This window comes from Ursus maritimus, unplaced genomic scaffold (assembly GCF_017311325.1).
Source record: "Ursus maritimus isolate PB19 unplaced genomic scaffold, ASM1731132v1 scaffold_1, whole genome shotgun sequence".
NCBI lineage: Eukaryota > Metazoa > Chordata > Mammalia > Carnivora > Ursidae > Ursus > Ursus maritimus.
The window spans coordinates 11,252,275-11,275,207 of record NW_024423343.1 but is presented as its reverse complement, the minus strand read 5'-3'; the positions used below and the strand labels follow the sequence as shown (position 1 = coordinate 11,275,207).

Here is a 22,933-nt window from a genome sequence, read left to right as displayed (position 1 = left end):
AAACAAATCACACTTTTATGAGGTTGGGCACAGAAAACCTGTATATCTCATTCACTCTGTGATATTTCATATTTCTGTTCTTGGATGGTCCCATTTGTCTGATTTCCATGTTCTTTTGGGGTGGATTTGAAAATATTAAAACAGTATGTAGGGTCCTAGTTGCTCACCGAGGCCATAAAGATGGCTGTTTTCAACTTGGTTGACTCCAGTTTTTGGTTGTACCCAGTTCACCAGCCCATAGCGGAGGTTTTGATAGGGTGTTGACGAGGTCGATGATAATCCTGTCTTTTATGGTATTTTAATCTAGGACAAAAAATTAAAATGCCACGTAGTGTAGTACTATATATTTTCAGAGTCGTCCGTCCTTTGAGTCCATAGTAGGAGAGACCAGGCTAAAACTGTGTTGCTGTGTTCATATCAGACATTGAGTCCTCCGGTTCACTTGGGTTGTGACCAGTAGAAGACCTACATTTTTCCTTTCCACATTCGGCTGAACAGATTATGTAAAGGCTTCTCATTAGGAAAATTCCAGCAATAACAGAAAAATAACTCCCGTAAATTAAAAACTAAAAAAGAAAAAGAAATTAATGAATGACATTAAAATGGATATTCCACACTAAAGATAGATAGTGATGATTTACTCCTAGCTGGGAGATCGTAAACAGGTCATGGATTCTCTCTCTGCCTCAATTTTCTCAATTGTAAAATCAGAATAATAACAATATTTACACATTGTTGTGAGGATTAAATGAGTTATTACATAGAAGATATTTAGAACAGTGCCTACATAGTAGAACTCAATGTCAACTGTCTGTAGTTCTGAAACTCTCTGTCTATATAGAGTGTGTATGGTCTTCCTTCTTGCTTTCCTTCTTCTTTCATATTCACATTTTGTATATGACATTGGGAGTTTGTTTATTTCGTAGAATATTACATGTGTTTCTATCCAAAAAATGATAATAAAAAGAAAGACAACGTTTCTATCCAAAATATTGAAATGATATTAATAGCTGTACAGAAGTTTAGAACTTGTATATATTCCTAACAAAGAAATTGAACATTTAATGATTTTTAATGATTCTCCTTAGATACACAGATCAAGAGGTCTTAATTATGTCCTATCTTTTAAAAAATTGACTGTATTAATTTTTGAAATTTTTGTTTGCATGGTATGAATTTTCCCTCCTCCCTTCAAACTTCAGATGTCTTTATAATTTTAAATGTGTCTTCTGTAAATGGACTATAGTTGTAACCCTTTAAGAATCTAACCTGAAAATATTTTTTTAATTATTTTTATTTTTTTCCTGGGTTGTTTAGCATTGAATTGCTTGATTTTTATGTTTGGAAAATTATAAACATTCACAAAAGTGGACAGGACAGTATCCAAATGCCCATGAATCTAGGACCTGGTTTCATCAATCACCAGCTCATAGCCGATCTTGTTTCCACAATGCCCCAATCACTTCCCCTTTCCCCTCGCAGATTAATTTGAATCTAGTATCAAATAATGTAATAAATATTTCAGCTTGTATCTTTAAAAAGAGGGACACACAAAAGCGTAACCACGAATCATTAATACATCTAAAAAATTAACAATTGTTTAATATTGTCTATTCAGTGTTCAAGTTTCCCTGCTTATTTCATAATATTTTTAGTTTCTGGGTATGAATCAGGATTCAAATAAGATCCACACATTGTGATTGCTGAATTTCTCAAGACACTATTGATCTTTTTTAAAAATTTTATTTGTTGAAAATCTGTAATTTCCCAGATGTTGGTGTTTTTTGGTGATAATCCTGGATGTCACATAATGAGTTCTTCTGCTTCCCCTATTTCCTGTAAATTGGCAGTTCAACCTATGAGCTAATGTGTTATTTTAGGGACAACTAACATATTTGTGTTTTTGCCACCATATTTTTCCAATTTTTCATGCTCCTTCATTTTCCCCCTCCCTTCTTGAGCTCTTTCGTGTGACTCTTTTTCCATATACTATGTTTCATTCCTTTCTTCTGCAAAAAAATTGCATATCTACTTCTAATTTTTTGTCATGGTAACACTTGAAATATGGACTCTTAAATAACAAAGCAGGGGTGTATAAAGGTGAGGGCGGTGGGAGTTGTCTGCCTTGGGTATGGGCAGTAAGTGGAGAGAACTCTCTGCAGAGAATATTAAAACTATAATAAAACTGATTAAAAGTCTGTTGCATCTCATTATCGTCATGCTGCAGCAATTTAAACAATGCTGGTGATGAAATCCGCCTCCCTACCAGATGGGCTGCCATCCCTCTCCCTGCTCAGTGCGTTGCCCTCACAGCGTCTAATCAATAATTCCTGCCCTCTTCCAGAATGGCACAGAAATCCTTCGTTTTGAACGTCTTCTACTGATATATATACTATTGTTGTCAACTACTTCAGGCATCTTCTTAAAAACTGCTCAAGATATAAAATATTACTCTTTTGGGGCGCCTGGGTGGCACAGCGGTTAAGCGTCTGCCTTCGGCTCAGGGCGTGATCCCGGCTTTATGGGATCGAGCCCCACATCAGGCTCCTCTGCTATGAGCCTGCTTCTTCCTCTCCCACTCCCCCCTGCTTGTGTTTCCTCTCTCGCTGGTTGTCTCTATCTCTGTCAAATAAATAAATAAAATCTTTAAAAAAAAGATATAAAATATTACTCTTTCATTTTTAAAGATTTTATTTATTTATTTTAGAGAGGGTGGGGAGAGGTAGAGGCAAAGGGAGGGAGAGAGAATCTCAAGCAGACTCCATGCTGAGCGGGAAGTCCGATAGGGGGCTCCATCCCAGGACCCCGAGATCACGACTTGAGCTGAAATTGAGTTAGACGCTCAACGTACAGAGCCCCCAGGCCCCTCTAAATATTACTCTTTTAAATGATTAGTGTTTGTTTCGATTGATTCACATGTTTACTTCTTTTTTCACATTCCTTCTTTCAGGAATACCTTCCTTTGGGGATAATTCTCCTTCTTCGTCAAGTGCATCCTTTAGAAATTGCTATTGTAAGGGTTTGTTGGTGATAACACACTCATTCTATTTCCATTTGTCCTCGGTTTCCTCTCATTTTTAAAATGTGGTTTCTTGGGGCGCCTGGGTGGCTCAGTCATTAAGCATCTGCCTTCGGCTCAGGGCGTGATCCCAGGCGTTATGGGATCGAGCCCCACATCAGGCTCCTCCGCTGGGAGCCTGCTTCTTCCTCTCCCACTTCCCCTGCTTGTGTTCCCTCTCTTGCTGGCTGTCTCTCTGTCAAATAAATAAAATCTTAAAAATAAATAAATAAAATAAAATAAAATGTGGTTTCTAGGTTGGCCGTTATTCTCTGCTACCCTTGAAGCCATTGCTTTGCTGGCTTCTAGTGTGAGCTACTAACACGCCCATCGTCGATGATCTGTGGCTGATATTCTGTTTCTCTAATTTTAAGATGTCTTTTTCTTTGGTTTTCTGCATTGAACCACAGTGTGTTTAGATATGAATTTCTTTTTACTTTTTCTTTTTGAGATTTTGGGGTCTTCTTTCTTAATTCTGAGAATCCATGCTCTTGATTACTTCTGGAAAATTCTAAGCAAGTATTTCTTTATTAGCCTCTCTTTACTACCTTTATTATCTCCTCCAGGAACCCCAAAGAGATATTTGTTAAACTTTCTCCTTTTCATCTCCATGTGTGTTAATCTTCCCACTTCTCTCTCTCTTTGTGCTGAGTTCTTGGTGATTTCTGCCCATTCAATAACTCTTCCTATATATGTGTCTAACTTGCTCTTAACATATTTAAGTTTCTAATTCTCATGAGTTCTATTTTTCCCAAATATTCACAATCATTCATGAGGTATCTTGTTCCATTCTCATGTTGTTATTTTCCTTTGTGTGCAAACCTGTCAAACATCTTTACATGCTAATGCTGGTTAATTTCTCTGTCTAAAATCTTTGTCAGTCTGATTCTGCTATTTAATATTTCAGTTGGCTTGCTCATGGCACTTTATATCCATGCATGATTTTGGACTTTTTTAAAAATCATAATCTCATATTTAGTGGCACTTTATCTGTGGCATTTTTTTTTTTTAATTTCTGTATTAAGGGACAGTCTTCCAGAGAGCATTTGTTTTGATACAAACGGTTGCCTGGGGGCCATTACCAACCAGGGCTATTTTAAACAAAATACTCAGCTTTAGAAAAAAATCTTTAGCCTGTAGAAATTGGGCCCTAGAATTATATGAGTGCTGGCTTATGAAAGCAAATTTCCGGGGTAAATTCCTCTGATACCACCCAGGTTCATCTGCTTTGTTGGAGTTTCCCCCATCATTTCATGTTTTGTGTCTGTATCACCACTCACTGAGGATGTAGCTTTTGGGGTTGCCACGAAAACTAAATTCCAGGTCACTGGGAGAATCGGCAGATGCTTGAGCACATGATAGATTCAGTGTTTCCTTATCTATCTGGTTTCCTGTTCCTGCTTTGACCTCTGTGGAGTGTTCTTATTTCTTACCAATTCAGCCATTTATTTAAACAATCTTAAATTTACATCGAGCAGTTTTAGGTGTTTTGTAGGGAAAGGATTTTTTTCTGATATCTAGTTTATTGTTGCTTTGATGGAAATAAGCCTTTCTTATTTTAATATTTTTAAAGTCTGTGGCTTTTAATGGAAGTAAGTCTTTCTTAATTTAATATTTTTAAAAACCTTTGCTAACTTTAAACTTCAAACAACATGGACACCTGCCCTTCTTCTCCTTCTTCAAACGTAATCCCTCCACCCCATTTCTCTGAAGGTACTTGCCTTCAGACCATTTCCACTAGGATAGAAAAGTAAGAAAACAAGACAAGGTCTGAGGGTCAGGACCCAAACTCATTGAAAATCTATATAAGTAGTTATTTTGTTTGATGATGAAAATCTGGCCTTACCTTTAGTTACTCTTTGAGTTAGGATTTCAAAATGGTTTATGAAACAGTGAAACCTAAATCCAGCAGACCACACATTTCACATGTTTTGAGTTAATGAATGTGACCTGAAAACACTCATCTGAGCTATCTGGACTGGCAAATATTCCATGCTTTAAACACATCTGAAAAATTTCAGATTTGATGTATGGGAGGCTGCCCAAAATCTGAACGAATCCCCATTTCATGCACTTAAAAATAATAGCATCGCTGTTCTACTTTTTGTGAGATAATCGTTCTGTTTAGAGTGCCCCTTCCCTTATTAAGCCCTTTGGGGTTAAAACTGAAACTCCATTTCCATGATTCTAATTTTTATTTAATTTAAGGCAGCCGAAAGTACCAGTTATCCTAGCTAGATAATCTAATGGAGTGTGTAATCAGGGGTCCATCTGGTCCCCGCGTGGCTGAGTGCAGTGGCTTCCTGCCAAGAGAGCTGCGGAGGATCATTTTGCATTTCCCCATGAGGACTTGACAGACAGAGCAGAGCAGCAGCTGTGGTTTCCATGACATCAAGGAGTCACTTTACACCAGTGGCTTTTCCCTTTTCTTTTCCATGTGTGCTTCCCCAACTTGCTGGTGTTGGGGTTCAGGTCCAGCTACCCCAAATATGACACTTTGGCATAGCGAATATTTTGTAACTGAAGGAATCTGAGACATGGCAGGTGCAGGAAGGACTTTCAGACCTTCCTTTGGAGCAGGTCATAAGACCCTAGTGTCTATACCGGAGGAAAGGAACATCCTTATCTCCAAAGATAAAGGGACACAGAGAGGAATCTGAATGAACAGGCTGTGTGAAGATTCCCCAATTTACTATTCTTAGCTCATATCCTTTTTGTCCTATCATATTTTTTCCCACAACTTTCCACTCTTTATCAAATCTAGCATAAAAGCACTCAGGCTTCACTATTTCTTCGTGTCTTCATTTCCTTATGAAGGTTCCTGTGTTACATAACTTTTATATCAAATACATGTGTACGCTTTTGCTAATTTGTTGTTGTTACAGAGACCCAGCTGAGAACCAAATAGGGTGAGAGGAAACAATATTTTTCCTCCACTACAGTTTCAAGAGTTGCTTTTCATATCTTAAGCCTTAGGACCATCCAGGGAGGTGGCGGGTGAAATTAATGAGATTCATGAGTGGGAGCTGAATGAATGTCACTCCCTCAATCAAAAAGAAAATGATGGTTACCAATGTGTTCCCTATTCCAAGGGGTATCTCTGCAAATTGAAGGGTGAAACCCAGCAAGGGGTGAGAGGGATGGAGGGATACAGTAACAGGTAACCAACTTGTGAGTAATTGGGTGTGTTCATGTGAAATCTGTGAGGTGGTATTACTTCTTTTACCTAACAAAGGGATTATTTTTTAAAGATGTTATTTATTTACTTATTTGAGAGAGAGGGAGGGAGAGCGAGCATACAGGGGGAGGAGCAGAGGGAAAGGGATGTAATTTCCTGCAGACTTCCGGCTGAGTGTAGAGCCTGATGCCAGGCCCCATCTCAAGACCCCGAGATCATGACCTGAGCTGAAACTGAGAGCCAGACACTTAACTGACTGAGCCACCCCGGTGCCCCCACCCCAAAGAATTATTTTTTAAAAATTAACCTTTTTGAAATTGTGTGATTATTCACCCACTCCCTCTAAAGTCCCTCATATTTATACCTATGAATTTCACGTATTTTTTAAAAACAAAATACCCCAGAAATTTTCTTATGCCTTCAGTAAATCTATTCTTTAAAGTTCCTGCTTTTTACATAACTAGCTAAATTACTCCTTAGCTTTTTCTAGATGAGGTAAAAAGATTCTTTTAGCTGTTCTCATGGGCCTTTTTCCCCTAGCCTTTCAGTAATATTCAAAGGTATACATGGAAGCTCTTTTTAAGATCTGTATGGTCCTTTTAAATTGAGAAATCTATAAAAAGCCTATGTTGTGATAACAGGTTGAGAAATAATGAGAAAATGGAGGAATTAGTTCAGGTTGTCTCAATGCAGATTTCCCTCCACTGAATCTCTGTGTCCTATGAAAATGCTGACTTTGGTTGTAGTTTCTATTTTTTAGATTCCAATCTTTTAAAATGGCACTTGAAATTATATTAAGAAGCTCATGGGATATCCTAAGTGTGTAATCAATGATAAATGGACATTTATGACTGAGACTTGGGAGTTATTAATCAATATACCTCTATATTCCTGGCTTTCTGACATTTAATTCAAGCATATTTCATTAGATTCCTACCAGAAATCAATTTTTAAGAAGCCTGCTTTTCAAACCCAGAAATCTGCAGTAACACTTTTTGGTCTGGGGAATATTTTATAGAAATAGGGTTTGTCTTCCCTTGTGCCTTTGGACTGTATATTTTGTGCTTACCCTGCTCTGGCTCCTGGGTACACTAGTCCTTTATTTAGGAGTCGAGTTTTACATTACATAACTCACATGAAAGAATCTCAGTGAAAGTTGTCGAAGCATTGAGGATATTGGCAGAGATGATAAGAGAAGATAGATAGAAATACAAAGAAAGATTTTAGAGGAGTGCCCTGAATCTAGATTTCCCTTGGTTGAGAAGGTAAAATCATTCGGAAAGCTTGACTTCTCAGGGGAAACAAAGATGAAGCTTGACTTTTTCCGCCAAACTTAATTTTCACCCCCAGCTTTGGATGTTCATGTGAACTCCCCCAGAAAGATCAAAACGGCTCAGGTCATGGTACCAGGGTCCAGGATCGAGTCCCGCATCAGGCTTCTTGCTCAGTGGGGAGTCTGCTTCTCTCTCTGCCTCTGTGGTCCCTCTCCCTCTGTGCTCTCTCTCTCTTTCTCTCTCAAGTAATAAATAAAATCTTAAAAAAAAAAAAATTACATCCCTAGGGGAAGGATGAGGAAGTGTGTGGCAGGTACAGATGAAATAAGATTGGCCATAAATTTGGGTGATGGATGCCTGGGACATCATGACACTATTCTTTCTATTTTTAAAATATATTTGAAATTTTCCCAAATAAAAAGTTCTTAAGAGATCACTAATAAACATCAAGATTCATACCCATACTTTGTTGATTTCAGGCTGGTGCTCTCTTGATCACACCACATACCAAATGATTTCTAAAAAGCTGGAAAGCAAATTTCAAGCTGGATGATAAACCAGGAATTTAAATTCTATTTTAAAAAGTAACACTGGATCTCTTTTATTCTCAAAAAGAATTGACTCTATAGTAATCTTAGTTTTAATATTTATTCAATGAAGATATCTTTCCTTCTACTGAACTAGTTTGAGATTAAAATAGATTTCTTAAATGTCCTGGTGTTACTTGTTCAATTGTGTTTCCAGAAGTGATTTCTTTGTCTCTTTTTGTTTTTAAAGAAGATCTTTTAATATTCTAAACATTTGCGTTAGGTATGTGTAGAGACGTGTAAGACTGACCATCTTGTCCATGAAACGGAGCAGGCTTATGAAGTCTGTGAACTAAGCATTCGTAAGATTGGACTTTAGCCAGGGCAAGAAAAACCTTTAGCTGAGAACCACTTAAACCGGAATGACTTCATGGGTCTATTTTAGATAGTGCTTTCATTCTTTCACTTGCTTAATGAAAAGGTCACCTGTTTAATGAAAAAGTTTCCTAAGAAATAGAATGTATCTTAACTACACCATATTTATAGCTCTCAATACAAAATTATTCCACTGAAGACATCACGTAAATGAAAACAAGCCAGAAACAAACGGCTATCACTCTATGATTCCATTTATAGGACTTCCTAAAATGACAAAGCGATAGGGGTAGGAAAGCCATCAGTGGGTTGCTGGAGAGTATGGAGAGAGGCTGCGGATGGCACAGGGGCATGGGCATTGTCTGGGTGAAGGTGCGGTTCTTTATTTTCATGTGGTGGTGGCTACACAGCTGTGTGTTTGCCCAAATTGACAGAACTGTATATACATTTATTTATATGTCAGTTTATTGTATGAAAATTATATCTCAGTAAGTCCAGTTACTATGTATAATAATATAAATGTGTGTGTGTGTATAGTTTTCAAAGTATGCCTCTGTGTCGGTGAGGGCACAGTGAGGGCCCAGTGAGGGCACGTCCACTTACCTGGATGCTGACCGGAAGCCCTAGTCCCTGGTTGTCCACCACGGCTACAGTCACGACAGTCTGGATCACCAGGGCAATGAAGGTGTTGATTCCGAAGACCAGGGCATAGCGTTCCACGCTGAGATTAACAGCAATCTGAAATCTAACAGTGTACACATGGAAAGAGTTTTGAAAGCACACTTATGTGGGCTTTTTTATTTTTTAAAGTTTTTTTTTAATGTATTCATTTGGGAGAGAGAGAGAAAGCAGAGAGAGAGCACAAGAGCAGGGGTGGGGAGAGGCAGAGCAAGAGAGAGAAGCGGACCCCCGCTGAGCGGGGAGCGTTGTGCTGGGCTCCATGCAGGCCTCTATCCCAGGACTCTGGGATCATGATCTGAGCAGAAGGCAGACGGTGAACCCACTGAACCACCCAGGTGCCCCCATTGTGTTGGCTTTTAAATGCAGAGCAGGGAATCGTGTTGTTCCCAAAATCTGGAGCCCCTCACGCAGCCCAGGCTTCTGCTGAGTTTCTTATTAAAAGCTCCTCTAGCAGAGAAAAAGGAACGGAGGTGAAATGGAATGGTGAAGTGTTACATTCTAACATTTCATGCGATGTGATACATTATAAGAATTTAAAACTGATTAACCTTCTCTAAATTAAGCCAAATATTCCAAATGTTCTGCAACTAGGGAACACTGAACATTATTGGACGTGGATATGGTTTAACAGTCACTTTTTAACCAGACATATCAATGAGTAAATCATGAATCGATGAGTTTTTACTTACTTGGAGGCTCTTCGCTGGATCATTGACTGTCTACATTAACAGTTTCAGAATCTAATAGATGGATTTTTCTCTGGAAAACTCACATATTTGCTTTCACAGTTGGTTCAATCTGGCCATTAGTTCATTTTAAATAAATGGGTTTTTGAATTTAGTCAGGCAAGACTGACATGTATGCTTTCAAATTTTCCCACCCAATTTAGCTAACCTGAATTTATTTAAAAATATGAAAACAAATGGAAAGTTTTAACTATTTTTACATCCGCTCCCGAAATCCTCACATTAAAACACAAATACAAGCATTTAAAAATTATGTGATTTAATGAAAATGTATTATTTCAGTGCAAAAAATTACCATCTAAATATAGCAAAACCCACAAATTATCCTAGATCCCTAGATCCCAAAGTGACTAAAACACGTGGTCCAAATAGGCTTTATAATTTAGGGACTTTCTTGCTCAGGCAACAATTTTTCCTTTGGAAAAAAGAAATGCTATACTAGATAGATGGTCTTGAAACCTAGATTAAATCAGATGGCAGATTCCCGTTTAGTATGCAAATTATCCCAAGTTGGAATTTTGATTTAATTTGTACAGCTGCTTAAACTATCAGTGATTATTTGGTTTTGGGTAAGAACTGTATATGTGGTGGATTCAGATAGAGGCATAATGCTGACATCAGGCTCAGTGTGGCATCGAATCCTAAGATTTTTCAGTCTAAACACCAAAATTATTGTCCCAGGTAACTGAAATGACAAGGAATCATACTGTCTAAATCTTATACTGGTTCATTTCTACATAGGCTTAAAACTACCATGCAGAGTACACTGCTCGGGGCTAATAAGTTCTTGGAAAGAGAATTGTATTCATGTTCTGTTAGGCATTTAGCACTAAATACAGATGAGTCTCTGAGACAGTCTGTAATTTAAAGATAGAGCCACTTTGAAATTTTATTCGACTGTTTATGTTCTATATATTATGCCACTATGGGATTACATTTACCAGTTTACCCTATCTTAAAGGAAAATCATAGGAACAATTTATAAAGCATTAAAAAACACATTACTTTGTGCCCATATAAAAACAGAATGTTTAAATTAAAAAAAAATTCAATAGCCCAAAGCTTTTTGTTTTTTTATGTTATATTACTGTACTTGTTCTTTTTTTTTTTTTTTTTTTTAAGATTTTACTTATTTATTTGAGAGAGAGAGCACAAGCAGGGGAAGGGGCAGAGGGAGAGGGAGGAGAGGACTCTCCAATGAGCAGGGAGCCCAGCATGGGACTTGATCCCAGGACCCCGGGTTCATGACCTAAGCTAAAGGCAGATGCTTCACCGACTGAGCCACTCAGGCGTCCCTTTGTTGTTGCTGTTGTTTTTCCAGAAATGCTAACCAAATATTTATCATGAAGCAAGGAATTGATGGGCATACCAATGAACAAGCATGATTCTATCCTCACAGAGCTTACACTCCAACAGGGAATACTTAACTGGACCCAGAGAACTGCTTTGACTAATACTTAATTAAATTTATCAGTTTTATCATAAAAAAGAAATATGAAGTAAATCTCTTCTTTTGTAGAGTAATCAGATTTTTTTTTATATGAACTTCTTGTATCACATGATAGTTGAAACCATGGATGGTCAATCATCTTAGAATTTCTTCTAAATCTGAACTCTAACCCTTTGCATTAGAAATACATTTATCCTACACGTGCTAAATTTATTTTAAAAATTTCTTAGGAGTTAGAGTAGTAAAAAGATGTGAATGAAGTTACAGTGACTGGATTCACCTACGGAGAAAATGATATTCTATCAGTATTCTGAAGTTGGACATGTGAGTGATAATTTCATTTAGCACCAAATTTGACAGATCTATGCGGTCAAGTTCTCTTTTTTCCCCACTGTGAGTGTGTATCCTGACATTAAGGTACTATTTGTTGAGTCCTGCCCAGTAATTAGAAAATTTAAATAATGTAACCAAAGTCAATTACATCTTAAATAATTCTTCTCTTCAATAAACTTATCAATCACCTGACTGAATTGACAAGTTAGATGAAAGATGATCATTGAGCTGTATGTAGAATGCTCTGAACATACTGTCTGGGAAAACCCTGACAGTTAAAAGTATGAGTGCCATCCTCAGGGCCTCTCGGAATCTCAGCATTCTTATTATTCTTGTGGCTTACCCCTCTACTTCCTCATGTCTATAATAAATTGTTCTGAGAATTTTTCAATACAGCAAAACATTTGGGTTGTTTGTTTTTTCCTAAACCATCTCATATTCTGACAGATAATCTTACAATTTTTTTTCAAATTTTCCTATTTGTTTCTTTAGTAGAGCAATATTGACTCACTTCACAGTATGCAATAGATATGCAGATGGCTGTGAACCAATCTGTTCTGAAATATTCAAGGATAATATACTCTTACCTTTTCACTATGTGAAGCTGTGGTCAGGAACAGTAAAAATAACTCTGAAAAATTATTTTTACTAATTTTCAGGTTCTCCATCTTCCTAAATGTAGCCATTGAACATCAAGCCAAACTAATTTAGGTTTGACTTAAGTTCCTTTTCCTAATCAAGAGTGAGATTGCTAAGAGGAAACAAAACATTTTGAATAATTTCTAAAATAAAAGTGGGGGAAGATAGAGATCTCCTTGTTAGGATGTTGAAGGTCAGAAAAGACCAAAATAACAATAAGAAAATAACAGAGTAAGCCAAAAATGATACTATTCCATAAAGAAAACAGAAGTATAGTAAATATGCTGAAAATCAAAGAAAAACAGAAAATCTTAGAAGCAGCCAAAAGCAAAATTATCATCACATTTAAAGGAAAAAACAATGAGAATGACAACAAACTCCTTAATGCAAACTGGAAGACAATGGAATAGTAAATCCGTAAAGTGATGAATGGGGGAAAAAAACCCACTATCAACTTAGAATTCTAATCAGCAAAAATATACTTAAACATGACAGTAAAATGTATTTTCAAATAGATAAAATTTGAGAGAAATTTTCACCAGGTTTGTACTGCAAGATATGTTAAAAGAAGTTTTCAGGCTGAGGCGAATCAACAGCCGATGGAAACTTGGATCTACAGAAAGAAATGAAAAGGACTGGGAACGGTAAACTAATGAGTAAGTATAAAAGATTATTTTTTTGGTCTTAATTTTTAAAAAGATGATTTTCTGTTTAAAGTAAATAGAATAATAATGTATTGTAGGGTTTATAACAGAAACTGAAGTAAAATCTATAAAACGGTACAAGGGACAGGGAGTAAATGGAATTATGTTGCTCCAAAGTATTTATACACAAAGTGGTATAATATTAATTTAAGGAAAACTGATGAGTTAAAAATCTAGCCCCACTAAAAACATAAAGACTTAGATAAGAAAAACAAATAGAGGAAATAAAAGTGGAATTAAAAAGAAAGCTCAATGAACTTCAAAAGAGAATAACGACAAACGAGCAGGTGGGGAAAATAGTAAACAAATAACGAACTGGTAGACTCAAACCCAATTGTAAGTTACACGGAGTTCATGGATGAGCCTCTCGAATGTGCAAATTAACGTTTTAAATGAATGTGCATTTTTTGATATATACATTAATGTTTTTGATCAAATTTGGAAACTTGTGGCCCTTATATCTACTTGTTTTTTCTTCTTCTTCATGTTCTCCTCTTCTGGGACTCCATAATGCATATATTGACACATTTTATGGTGTTCTGTAGGTCTCTAAGAAAAGTTTAAGGACAAAGAGCATGTCCAAGATTATGCAGCCCATAATGTTAGGTCAGGAAAATATTTTCAGATGTTTGCTTTGTCTCTGATCAACTTCCTAATTAAATTTAAACATATTGCCGCACAGGAAATGATGAGCAACACCTACCTAATCCTTTTTTAGGTGTTCTTAGGCAGCATTCATCACTTCCTTAGCTCATTTTCTTTCCATTCTAATTAATCGAGATCAAATATTCCCTATGTTTAAACTACTGTATCATTTAACGTTTCTTATTTTTATAGTAGTTTCATAGAACAGCTTCAGTTCTACAACCGCTCTGAGACTATTTGATAAGTTGTTTCAAAAAGAAATGAATGTGCTATGATTATTCAAGCATGTAAGAGGTGAAAACTAAACTGAGTCAAAATTAGATGCAATCACATCTTATTTTGTTGCTAAATAAAACAAAATCAAAGTGGAGAGATTGGAACAACGGTACGCTGTTGGTGGGAATACAAAATGGTACAGCCACTATGGAAAACAGTATGGAGGTTCCTCAACGAATTAAAAATAGAACTACCATACAATCCAGAAATTCCCACTTTTGAGTATTTGTCCAAAATAACTGAAATCAGGATCTAGAAGAAATATGAGCACTCCCATGTTCATTATACTGCTATTCACAAAAGCCAAGATGTGAAAACAACCTAAATGTCTGTAGATGGATTAATGAATAAAGAAAATGTGGTATATACATACAACTGACTATTATTTCGCCTTTAAAAAGAAGGAAATCCTGTAATATGGGACAACATGGATAAGTCTTGGGAACACTATGCTATATGAAATGTGTCAGTCATAGAAGGACAAACGCTACATGATTCCATTTGTATGAAGTGTCTAAAATAATCAAATTCACAGAAGCAAAGGATAGGATGGTAGTTTCCAAGGGCTACATGGAGGGGAAAATCAAGTTGCTATTTAATGTGTATAAATATATATCTTTCAGTTATGCAACATAAATAAGTTCTAGCAGTCCGATGTAAAACATTGTGCCTATATATAGCAATCCTGTAGTGTGCACTTAAAGGTTTGCTAAGAGATGTAGATCTCATGTCAAATGTTTTTATCAAATAAAAAAAAGAGGACTATAAAAGAAAAAATCAATAGAATCATTCTGTTAAATAAACACAATATAAAAAACATAAGAAATCAAAACCTCAGAGCATAACACTATTTATTAATTATGAGAACTTTGAATTTTTTTGCCTGAATAATAACCCTAATCAAGCCCCAGGAGAAAGTCCATTAAAATAGGAATATAGTTGTTGTCTTTTACATTAAGCATTAAATATAACATTGCAAATGTTATTCAGAAGAACTGGAAAAATAAATAAACCTATTCTGTTGCTTGAGATTTAAATAAAGAAATGATAAATACTTACGCTGCTATCGTTATGAGAAACATGTAACTTGACTTGAATATCATGAAACCAGCATAGCACACCCAAATATTAGTTGTGTAATGCATGAGAAGCAGAGACCCTGCGTCTGCTGCTGAGAACATTGCCAGGGCCAGCTCTCCCAGGAGATCCCAGTTGACTTTCACACAGCCCGCTGTGAAGGCTGCCAGAGCTCCTGGAAAGGAAGGAATCAATGTATATTACATCTTGTCATTCCACACAAAACAAAGTAGGGTACCATTTTGTAAAAATTCACACTGGATGGGCACTGAAGCATTTCCAGGCTAGGGTAAAAAATGTTGACCAGTTGTGAACTTTGAAGAAAATCACTCGATCCAGCTCTCTGAAGTGTACATGTCTTTTCCTCTTAAAGTTTGAAATAGACCAACTGAATTTGGGTTTCCACAAATCACAGACTGGAATGGCCCCAGAGAGGCCATTTTTTTCTTTCTTCTTCCCTTTGCGGAAGATAAAACTCAGGTTCAGAAACCTGGTGTCAAACAAAAACAAATCCAGACTTTGATAGGGGAAGGCTTTATTTAGAAGAAAGACTTGCCATAATAGGGAGAACGCTCTGATTGCTGAAATCTGCAAGCATCTTGAAATCAAACAGAAAAAGGGTTTTCTTTTATAGAGTAATCCTTCACTGTAGGGCAAGCAGACATAAGCAACATCTTTGGAGAGGAAGCTGGACACGGAAAGGGAAATGATCAGTGGAGACTGATAGGAAAGCATCCTGCTGTGATCAATTTTCAGGAGAAGTTGATGGGGGCTGGGCACATTCCATATTGCGTTGTGTTTACTCAGAGTTGGGGCAAGCAGAATGTAAGGGGTCTGTAATAAGGAGAGGAGCCTGATGCAAGTTCCAGTCAAGACAAAGCACAGCAGAAGGAACGGTCAATTGTGAATACTTGGTGACCAAGTGAGGCACCGAGTTCTTCAAACTGAATGCCAGCCCTTGCTACCATGTTCTTCTCTGTGCCGTGTTATGAATGTTCTAGCAAGGAGGGATTCTCTCTCTCTGTCCTTATCGCTGTTTTCTCTATCTTCTCTATAACATAGATTTAATAATTTTCTCAAATCCCTGAAAGATACTAACCTTTTCAAGAATTCTCTCTATACACTTCCCCCCATTTGTTAGTTTAACCAGTCCCCCCTTTATTTGTTGACTCATTCATTCACCTACTCACCTATCTAACATTTTTGAGCTTCTCTGTGGGAAAATATGGTGGTAAACTTTGGATCCTTGCCCTTGAAAATAATATAGCCTGGAGAAATTAGATATTTCAATTTTTAGTTTCAATAATGTGTGATAGGATTGTGGAAGTGCTGACCCTAACTCAAATTCAACTAACCATAACCTAGTGGTTCTCACAAGGGTGTTTTTGCCCTTCAGGGGACAGATGGCAATATTTGAAGACAATTTTGGTTGTCATGACTTGGCAGGGGTGGTGGTGCTGCTGGCGGTGGTGAAAGGGCATCTAATTGGTTAAGACCGGTGATGCTGTGGGACATCTTATAATGCACAGGACAGCCCCCATGACAAAGAATTTCCCTGCCCAACATGTCAATATTGCTGAGGATGAGAAACTTTGACCGAGACTTACATGTAGTCACAAGACATATCCCTGGGACAAATTCATGTTATAATATGCATTATATGGACATACTTATAATGCACTTTTACATTGTGCCATGAATGAAGTAATCAATTGTCCGGTTTCTCGTGACCCTTAGCTTATTTCTTGACGACATGGCTTAATTTACATGCAGCCTTAGATCAGCAAACCAGTCCTACTTCACCTGGTTCTGCCTAAAAATGTGACACTAATTAAGGTCACAAAAAGACTAAAGAAAGATTGTGTTTAGGGGGCTTTTAAAGAGTGAATTTTATGAACATTTTACCTTTTCTACACACGCCCTCAGTAAGGGCACGTTATCTGAAGAGAAGAGGATTGTTTTCTCCCTTCTCCCGAGGAGCAAGTCCTTAGAGAGGAAATAGGTTTAAGATAAACAAATCCTAGAACAGGTTTCTAGAAGTCAAATGGAATTTTTAGAAAGGGAAGTGAGAAGTATATTACCCCAACAATGGACCCTGAAATGTTCAATAAATATGTGGGTGTGGAACGCCCCAACTTCAAAAATAATATCTTCAAAGTCTTATTTGATGTGAAAGCTTTGTTATGTCAGGAAAATCCATGTGCATTCTTGGGTTCACTTCAAAGACAGCTCTGGGCTCTACCCTTCAGACTTTAGAACATTAACTCTGTGTCAGCCCACCTTCCCTCCTTCTCTTCACCTCACTCTCTTTGGAAAAGGATTTTAAAATTCACAAAATATGTTCTGAGAAAAAGGAAGAGTCCATGGACAAGAATCTGAGAACCCCAAACCACTGTAGCTTCCCAGCCAGGAGGGAAGTTTTTCGAGTAGAAAGCCCAGGATAGGGTTGAAGGGTGAATCCCGTAGCAGAAGCTGGGAACCCTCATTCCCTCAGAGACCTTCTCAAGGTTACTCAGTCTCACTGCCTCTTCCTGTTGCACAAAATGCAATATCAGAAATCCATCTATGGGTAAATAAGGTTGAAGCAGACACTTACCAGTCAGCTCAAGGAGAAGCAATAAATAGAACACACATATCCTCTTGGAAGTCCCGCCTCTCCCATCATGTCACACCCTGCCTTTCTCCTTTCCTAGTGCTCTTTGTCTTGTGCTGCCATTTTCTCCACACCCGAGGATTGCTGTTTGTTAAGGACTACTGTGGAGGGACACAGTTCTTATTGGTTCTTACTAATGACAAATGAATGAAAGTATATTATGTAGGAAAGGCCAGAGAGAAAATTATATAAGATAATACAATAAGCTGGCTGTAGAGAAGAGATAGGGTAGAAGATTGTAAGAATCCTGTCTGGATTCAATATTATTCTAGCAAATATCTGGATATGGTAGGGAATGGAGAAGCTGAGTAGGGAAAATAATCTTAATTAGAAGACAACAAGCTTTGTCAAATTCCTACATGTAGAATAAAGGAAAGATATAAATAAATTATTTAAGTTATCTCAATGGGAACCTTTGAAATGATAAAGTAGCTCCTAGAACAGTAGCTTTCAAACTTCTTTGACCATAGCCTGAAAAAGAAATATATTTTATATGTCCACCAGTACGTACATACGTGTATGTAAACAGAATTTTCACAAAACAGAACTTATCCTTATAAGATGCTATGCTTTCTATTCTATTCTATTCTATTCTATTCTATTCTATTCTATTCTATTCTATTCTATTCCATTCCATTCCATTCTATTCTATTCTATTTTAAATTTTCTATTCTGTTCTTTGATTTAAAAATGCTGGACAGAAATCCACTATGTTAATTTCAAGATCCATATTCTATAAAGGGTCAGAGAGTAAATATTTTAGGCTTGCAGACCACATAGCCTTCTTTGTTTTTATTTGGTTGATTGCCTGGATTTATTATCTTTACAACACTTGTCATACATTATTTTTTTCCCTTAAAACCTCTTAAAAATGTAAAAACTATTAGCTCTGGGGGGCCATGGGCCATCATTTGCCCACCTCTATTAATGGCTTGCAAACCACAGTTTGAAGACTAGAGTTACAGAGCAGTTAGAGAGCAGAGTGATTTCGTAGCTTAACTATAAACCATTCAACTCTTTATGGCCAAAACAGGTTCGGCTTGTGGGACACAAATTTGCAGTCCCTGTTTTTAGGGATGGGTAACACTTTATTTTCCATGGATAGCTTTGTCAATCTTTCATTATATTCACTGCCTCTTTTAAGTTTGGTGCAAAAACTCTTTTCTTTTTCAGAGTATTTGGTATTCAGTATTGAAATCATTACTACCAATCTATCTAAGACTATGATTTGGAAGACTATATTTCTTGCATATTGAAAAGATAAAGTCTGGTATACTGACCTCCAAAGGTTGCAATAGCTTCCACTGCCCCATTATAGATTGCAGAACTCTGGGACGGTGCCTTGTAATCCCACAGGATTTGAACATAGTTCAAAACCTGGTTGAAACCTGCTGTGGAGAAGGCCCACCACAGGGACCAGTAAAAAAGACGCTTCGAGGAGTAGCACTCCTTCAAATCTCGGAACCACTGCACAAAAACACTCCACACCACATTTCGTGGCATCGGGCTGCTCACCGGACCACCATCCAGGTTCCCTGAAATGGTGGGTATTTCTGAAGTGGGTTTCTCTTCGCCGCCTGGTGCGTTAACTTTGGAAGGTCCATCTAACGCCACATTTTTATTTGGTGGCTTCTGTACTTCTGTGCTGGATTTTGCATGAAAAAACATGCTCTTCTTAGGCATCGGTAGGAGAAGTGAGAAAAGAAAAGCCACGGAGACGGAGGCCAAGGATATGACGTTGAGGTGAAAGTACGACAGGCTGGCCAGGGACACCAGGAGCTGGGCCAGCACCGAGGCCGCTGTGTAGGCGACGAGCGTGACGCTCCTGCAGTAGCCGCTCACCTTCTGGTAGTGCTCGGGGCTGACCACGCTGTAAATGTAGGCGTAGTAGGCCACCTCGGTGGCGGAGACCATCCCATAGAAGAACTCCAGCACCTGCATGGCTCTTAAGCCTTGACCAAATACAAGCAGAAGCCAGGTGACGATGAAGCTGATGCCTTGCAGGATGATGACGGGCTTGTAGCGGACGTAATCGGTGAGGACGAACACGGGCAGCAGCAGCGCCAGGTAAGAGTATGTCCAAATTGGAAAGATCTCATTTGTGATCTGTAAGATGAAATGGGGGCGTGAGGACAAAAGCACCGGAAGTGAAACACACCATAGATCTCTGACATATGTATTATCTGAATGACATGTATCCATCCTAGGACACATTGCTTGGCCCACGTCCATTTGATACTTCACATGAGTTTCTGACAATACAATGGAAAGCTAGGGAAACTGAAATTCAAGGAAACAAGGTGGCAAAATCATGGATATTCATAACACGTGGGTTCCCTCCTCCAGGGAAAAAGAAAGAGCAGTTATTGTTCTTAGTTATCTGCTTCTTACATTTTAAAATGAAATATCATCTGTATAAGCCACTGAGGCTGGGAAAAGAGGCCATAATGCATATGTTAGGCTTACCAGCTTTCCCAGGGCAGTGTAGGGCTGCTCACTGCTCTTGCCTGTCCTTTAAAAATAGTTGACTCTTCTTCCGTAAGGTTAAAAAGAATGTTTCAGTACTGGCAGGACCTGACCATATTTACCTTTGATCCCATCAGTATATAAAACGTGCAGACCATCAGGAGACCATCTAGGTGACCAGGAACACACAGGACAAATGACCGGTTCAAGACCAATTATCGGAAGAAGGGATGCTAGTCTGTCTTCTGTTCTTCTGCATCCTTGGCCTTACTTTGTTGGGCTGCTTTAGAGGAGCCATGAGAAACCACTTAGCATGTCTCTTTTTAAGTCAGCTTTGACCACAGTTTTCCAGGAAACACTGGTGGCATCAGCAAATCATTTGAGCCCACAATAGTACATAATTATTTTAGCTTCTATAAGCGGAATCTATAGCGGATGGAAGGTGATGTAAAGAAGGCTGGGGTAGACCCTCTTAAATCCCTGTTCTTTCAGGGTCTCTCTGACCCTCTTAAATCCCAAGGTCTCAGATCACTGACATCAATCCGCCAACCTTCTGAGCCCGAGGTGTGTTTTGACCTAAGCTGTGTCCTGACTCCTTGAGTTCTCAGGTCACCATTTACCTAAGCCTTCTTACAGTTTGGTAGAACCTCATTCTGGCCCTTCCTGACATTTAGGCGTAGTTACTAACCTGGGAAAAGCTACATTCTGGATCTGTTTTTTGGTGACTGTCTCTGGACTCTAAATTCAGTCCAGGGCTACCTCCCAGCCAAACCTGTTTGCACCTACCGGCATTCAAGTTTGGCATGTGTCTTTTTTATTGGGGGGGGGGCGGAAATGGTGGATTGGTTTAGAGGGTAGAGTTTCCTTGGTGTCCGGTAGGGACATGAGGATGGTTTCTGGGAGAGGGAGGCCAGAGGAGATACAACTGTTATGCCCCATTTGCTGCATAATCAGCCCGTAAAATGGGCGTGACATTTTTTCCCTAAGGACATTGAATTGATACAGTGCTTTGTCTGATCTTATTGTTCAGGGACTAAAGTGGTCATCCTTAAATTTTAGTGTGCAGCGGATTCACCTGGAGGGTTTGTTAAATACCAGACATTCAGACTCAGTAGACTCGGGGCAGGGCTTGAAAATGAATATTTCTAACAAGTTCCCAGGTGATGCTCTTGCACTGGTCCGAGGACCACGGTTTGAGAATCACTGACTCATAGGCTCCTTAGGATGAGATCTTAACGACCTGACTGAAAGCTGACAACAGCCTTAATATTTACACATAAAGAGGAAAAAAAAATTTTCAGAGGATTTTTTCATATGCTTTCCCCTAACTTTTCGCTTCCAAATCTTGTACTATCCTCTAAGGTTTGTGCTTGTATCTAGGTATGACTTTATTTTAGGTTCATGATAATAAACAATGACATCTGGAAGTATTATTTTTGTACGGCTGAAAGATCATTTTGAACTCGCCCCAATTTTGTGGTAGGAAAGAGTTTTATGTTTTTACATGACAACTACACAGACATCATTAAGGCCCATTTATTTGCTTTTGAGATTGTAAGTAGTGGTGATACTTTGCTCCCACCCAAGGCTTTAGACATGGGTTCTAACAAGACATAAACCTAAGATAAGCATGTTAGTAAACTCACCATGCTGAGGCTTATATTTTTATCTGGTCCTGCTAAATAAGGTACGACAAATGGCTCTGATGGTTTCATCATTGAGAAAAATCCAAAGCAGCAGAGGTTTACTGTGGGGAAAACCCAAGAATGGCTTGGTGATGTCCGGCAACAACTCATGGGTGGTTAAACTGTGGGGGAAAAAAGAAAAAAAAGCAAGTCAGAAGATTGATGGTTTCTTTTCATAAAATTTGTGTTCTCTTCCCTATGCTCCATTTGTCCTCTGGTCTTAAAAATGACAAAAAGAAAATCACTGTGACAGTAAATATACGTTACAGGTCAAAACACAAGGACCTGAGTCTAGTCTTTGGGTTTTTTGCTTTAAAGAGAAAACTAATGGTTACTTGAAAACACTGCAGTTAAGGAGTTAAGTTGCATCTCAGATGGAATGGCGGGGTCACTGAGGAAAAAGTACTCCCCAGTATGGCAAGCCAGGGGGTCATGCTCTCCTGTAATCTTTTCCAGTAGAAAGAAGTCAGGGAATTTCTCCTCAGGCAGAAATCTTGGGCATAAGATAAGATTGGCGGAATTTTTTTTTTTTTTTTTTAAAGATTTTATTTATTTATGTGACAGAGAGACAGCCAGTGAGAGAGGGAACAGAGCAGGGGGAGTGGGAGAGGAAGAAGCAGGCTCCCAGCGGAGGAGCCCGATGTGGGACTCGATCCCGGAACGCCAGGATCACGCCCTGAGCCGAAGGCAGACGCTTAACGACTGCGCTACCCAGGCGCCCCCTGATTGGCGGAATTTTGATAAACGTAGTTGTAAGCAGACATCAGCTTCATGCTTCCCATCATGGGCCTACTACCCTGTAACGGTTGATGAACTGAAATTCATTTTAATGAGTGCGTTAAAATGGTGAATAAAGTCGCCTTTGAGGAGTGAAGCAGATAGACCTCTTGCTTTTTCTAAGAATCAAACTCTAGGTGAAACTTGGTTCAGCATAAGAAGCCTCCACGAATTTGAATCGTCATCCACCCAGGTGATTTGATTTGCCTTTAATACCTCCCTTCAGAAGAACTCCATGTCATCTAGACAACATGGCGTCATGGGTGAAATTCAACAAGTCTTAAAAGTATTTTTCTGAGCTGATACTTAGCTCTTGCTCTGTTCTTTTCCCACTTACGTTGCTAATACTGAAACGTGAGAGCTTAAGTTCAGGAGGGTAAGCCTTAGGG

General features: G+C 38.3%; 1 protein-coding gene across 1 annotated transcript; it reads right to left on the bottom strand.

Moving 5' to 3' along the window:
* Window positions 1–392: 392 nt before the first annotated feature.
* On the bottom strand, window positions 393–22,286 carry LOC103662857 (thiamine transporter 2-like). Its single transcript, XM_008690564.2, has 5 exons — window positions 21,729–22,286; window positions 18,897–19,722; window positions 14,946–15,138; window positions 9,016–9,157; window positions 393–566 (listed from the first exon to the last, which is right to left on the bottom strand). Exons 1-5 carry the CDS (start codon window positions 21,876–21,878, stop codon window positions 393–395), a joined length of 1,485 nt encoding a protein of 494 aa, XP_008688786.2. The 5' UTR covers window positions 21,879–22,286.
* Window positions 22,287–22,933: the final 647 nt, after the last annotated feature.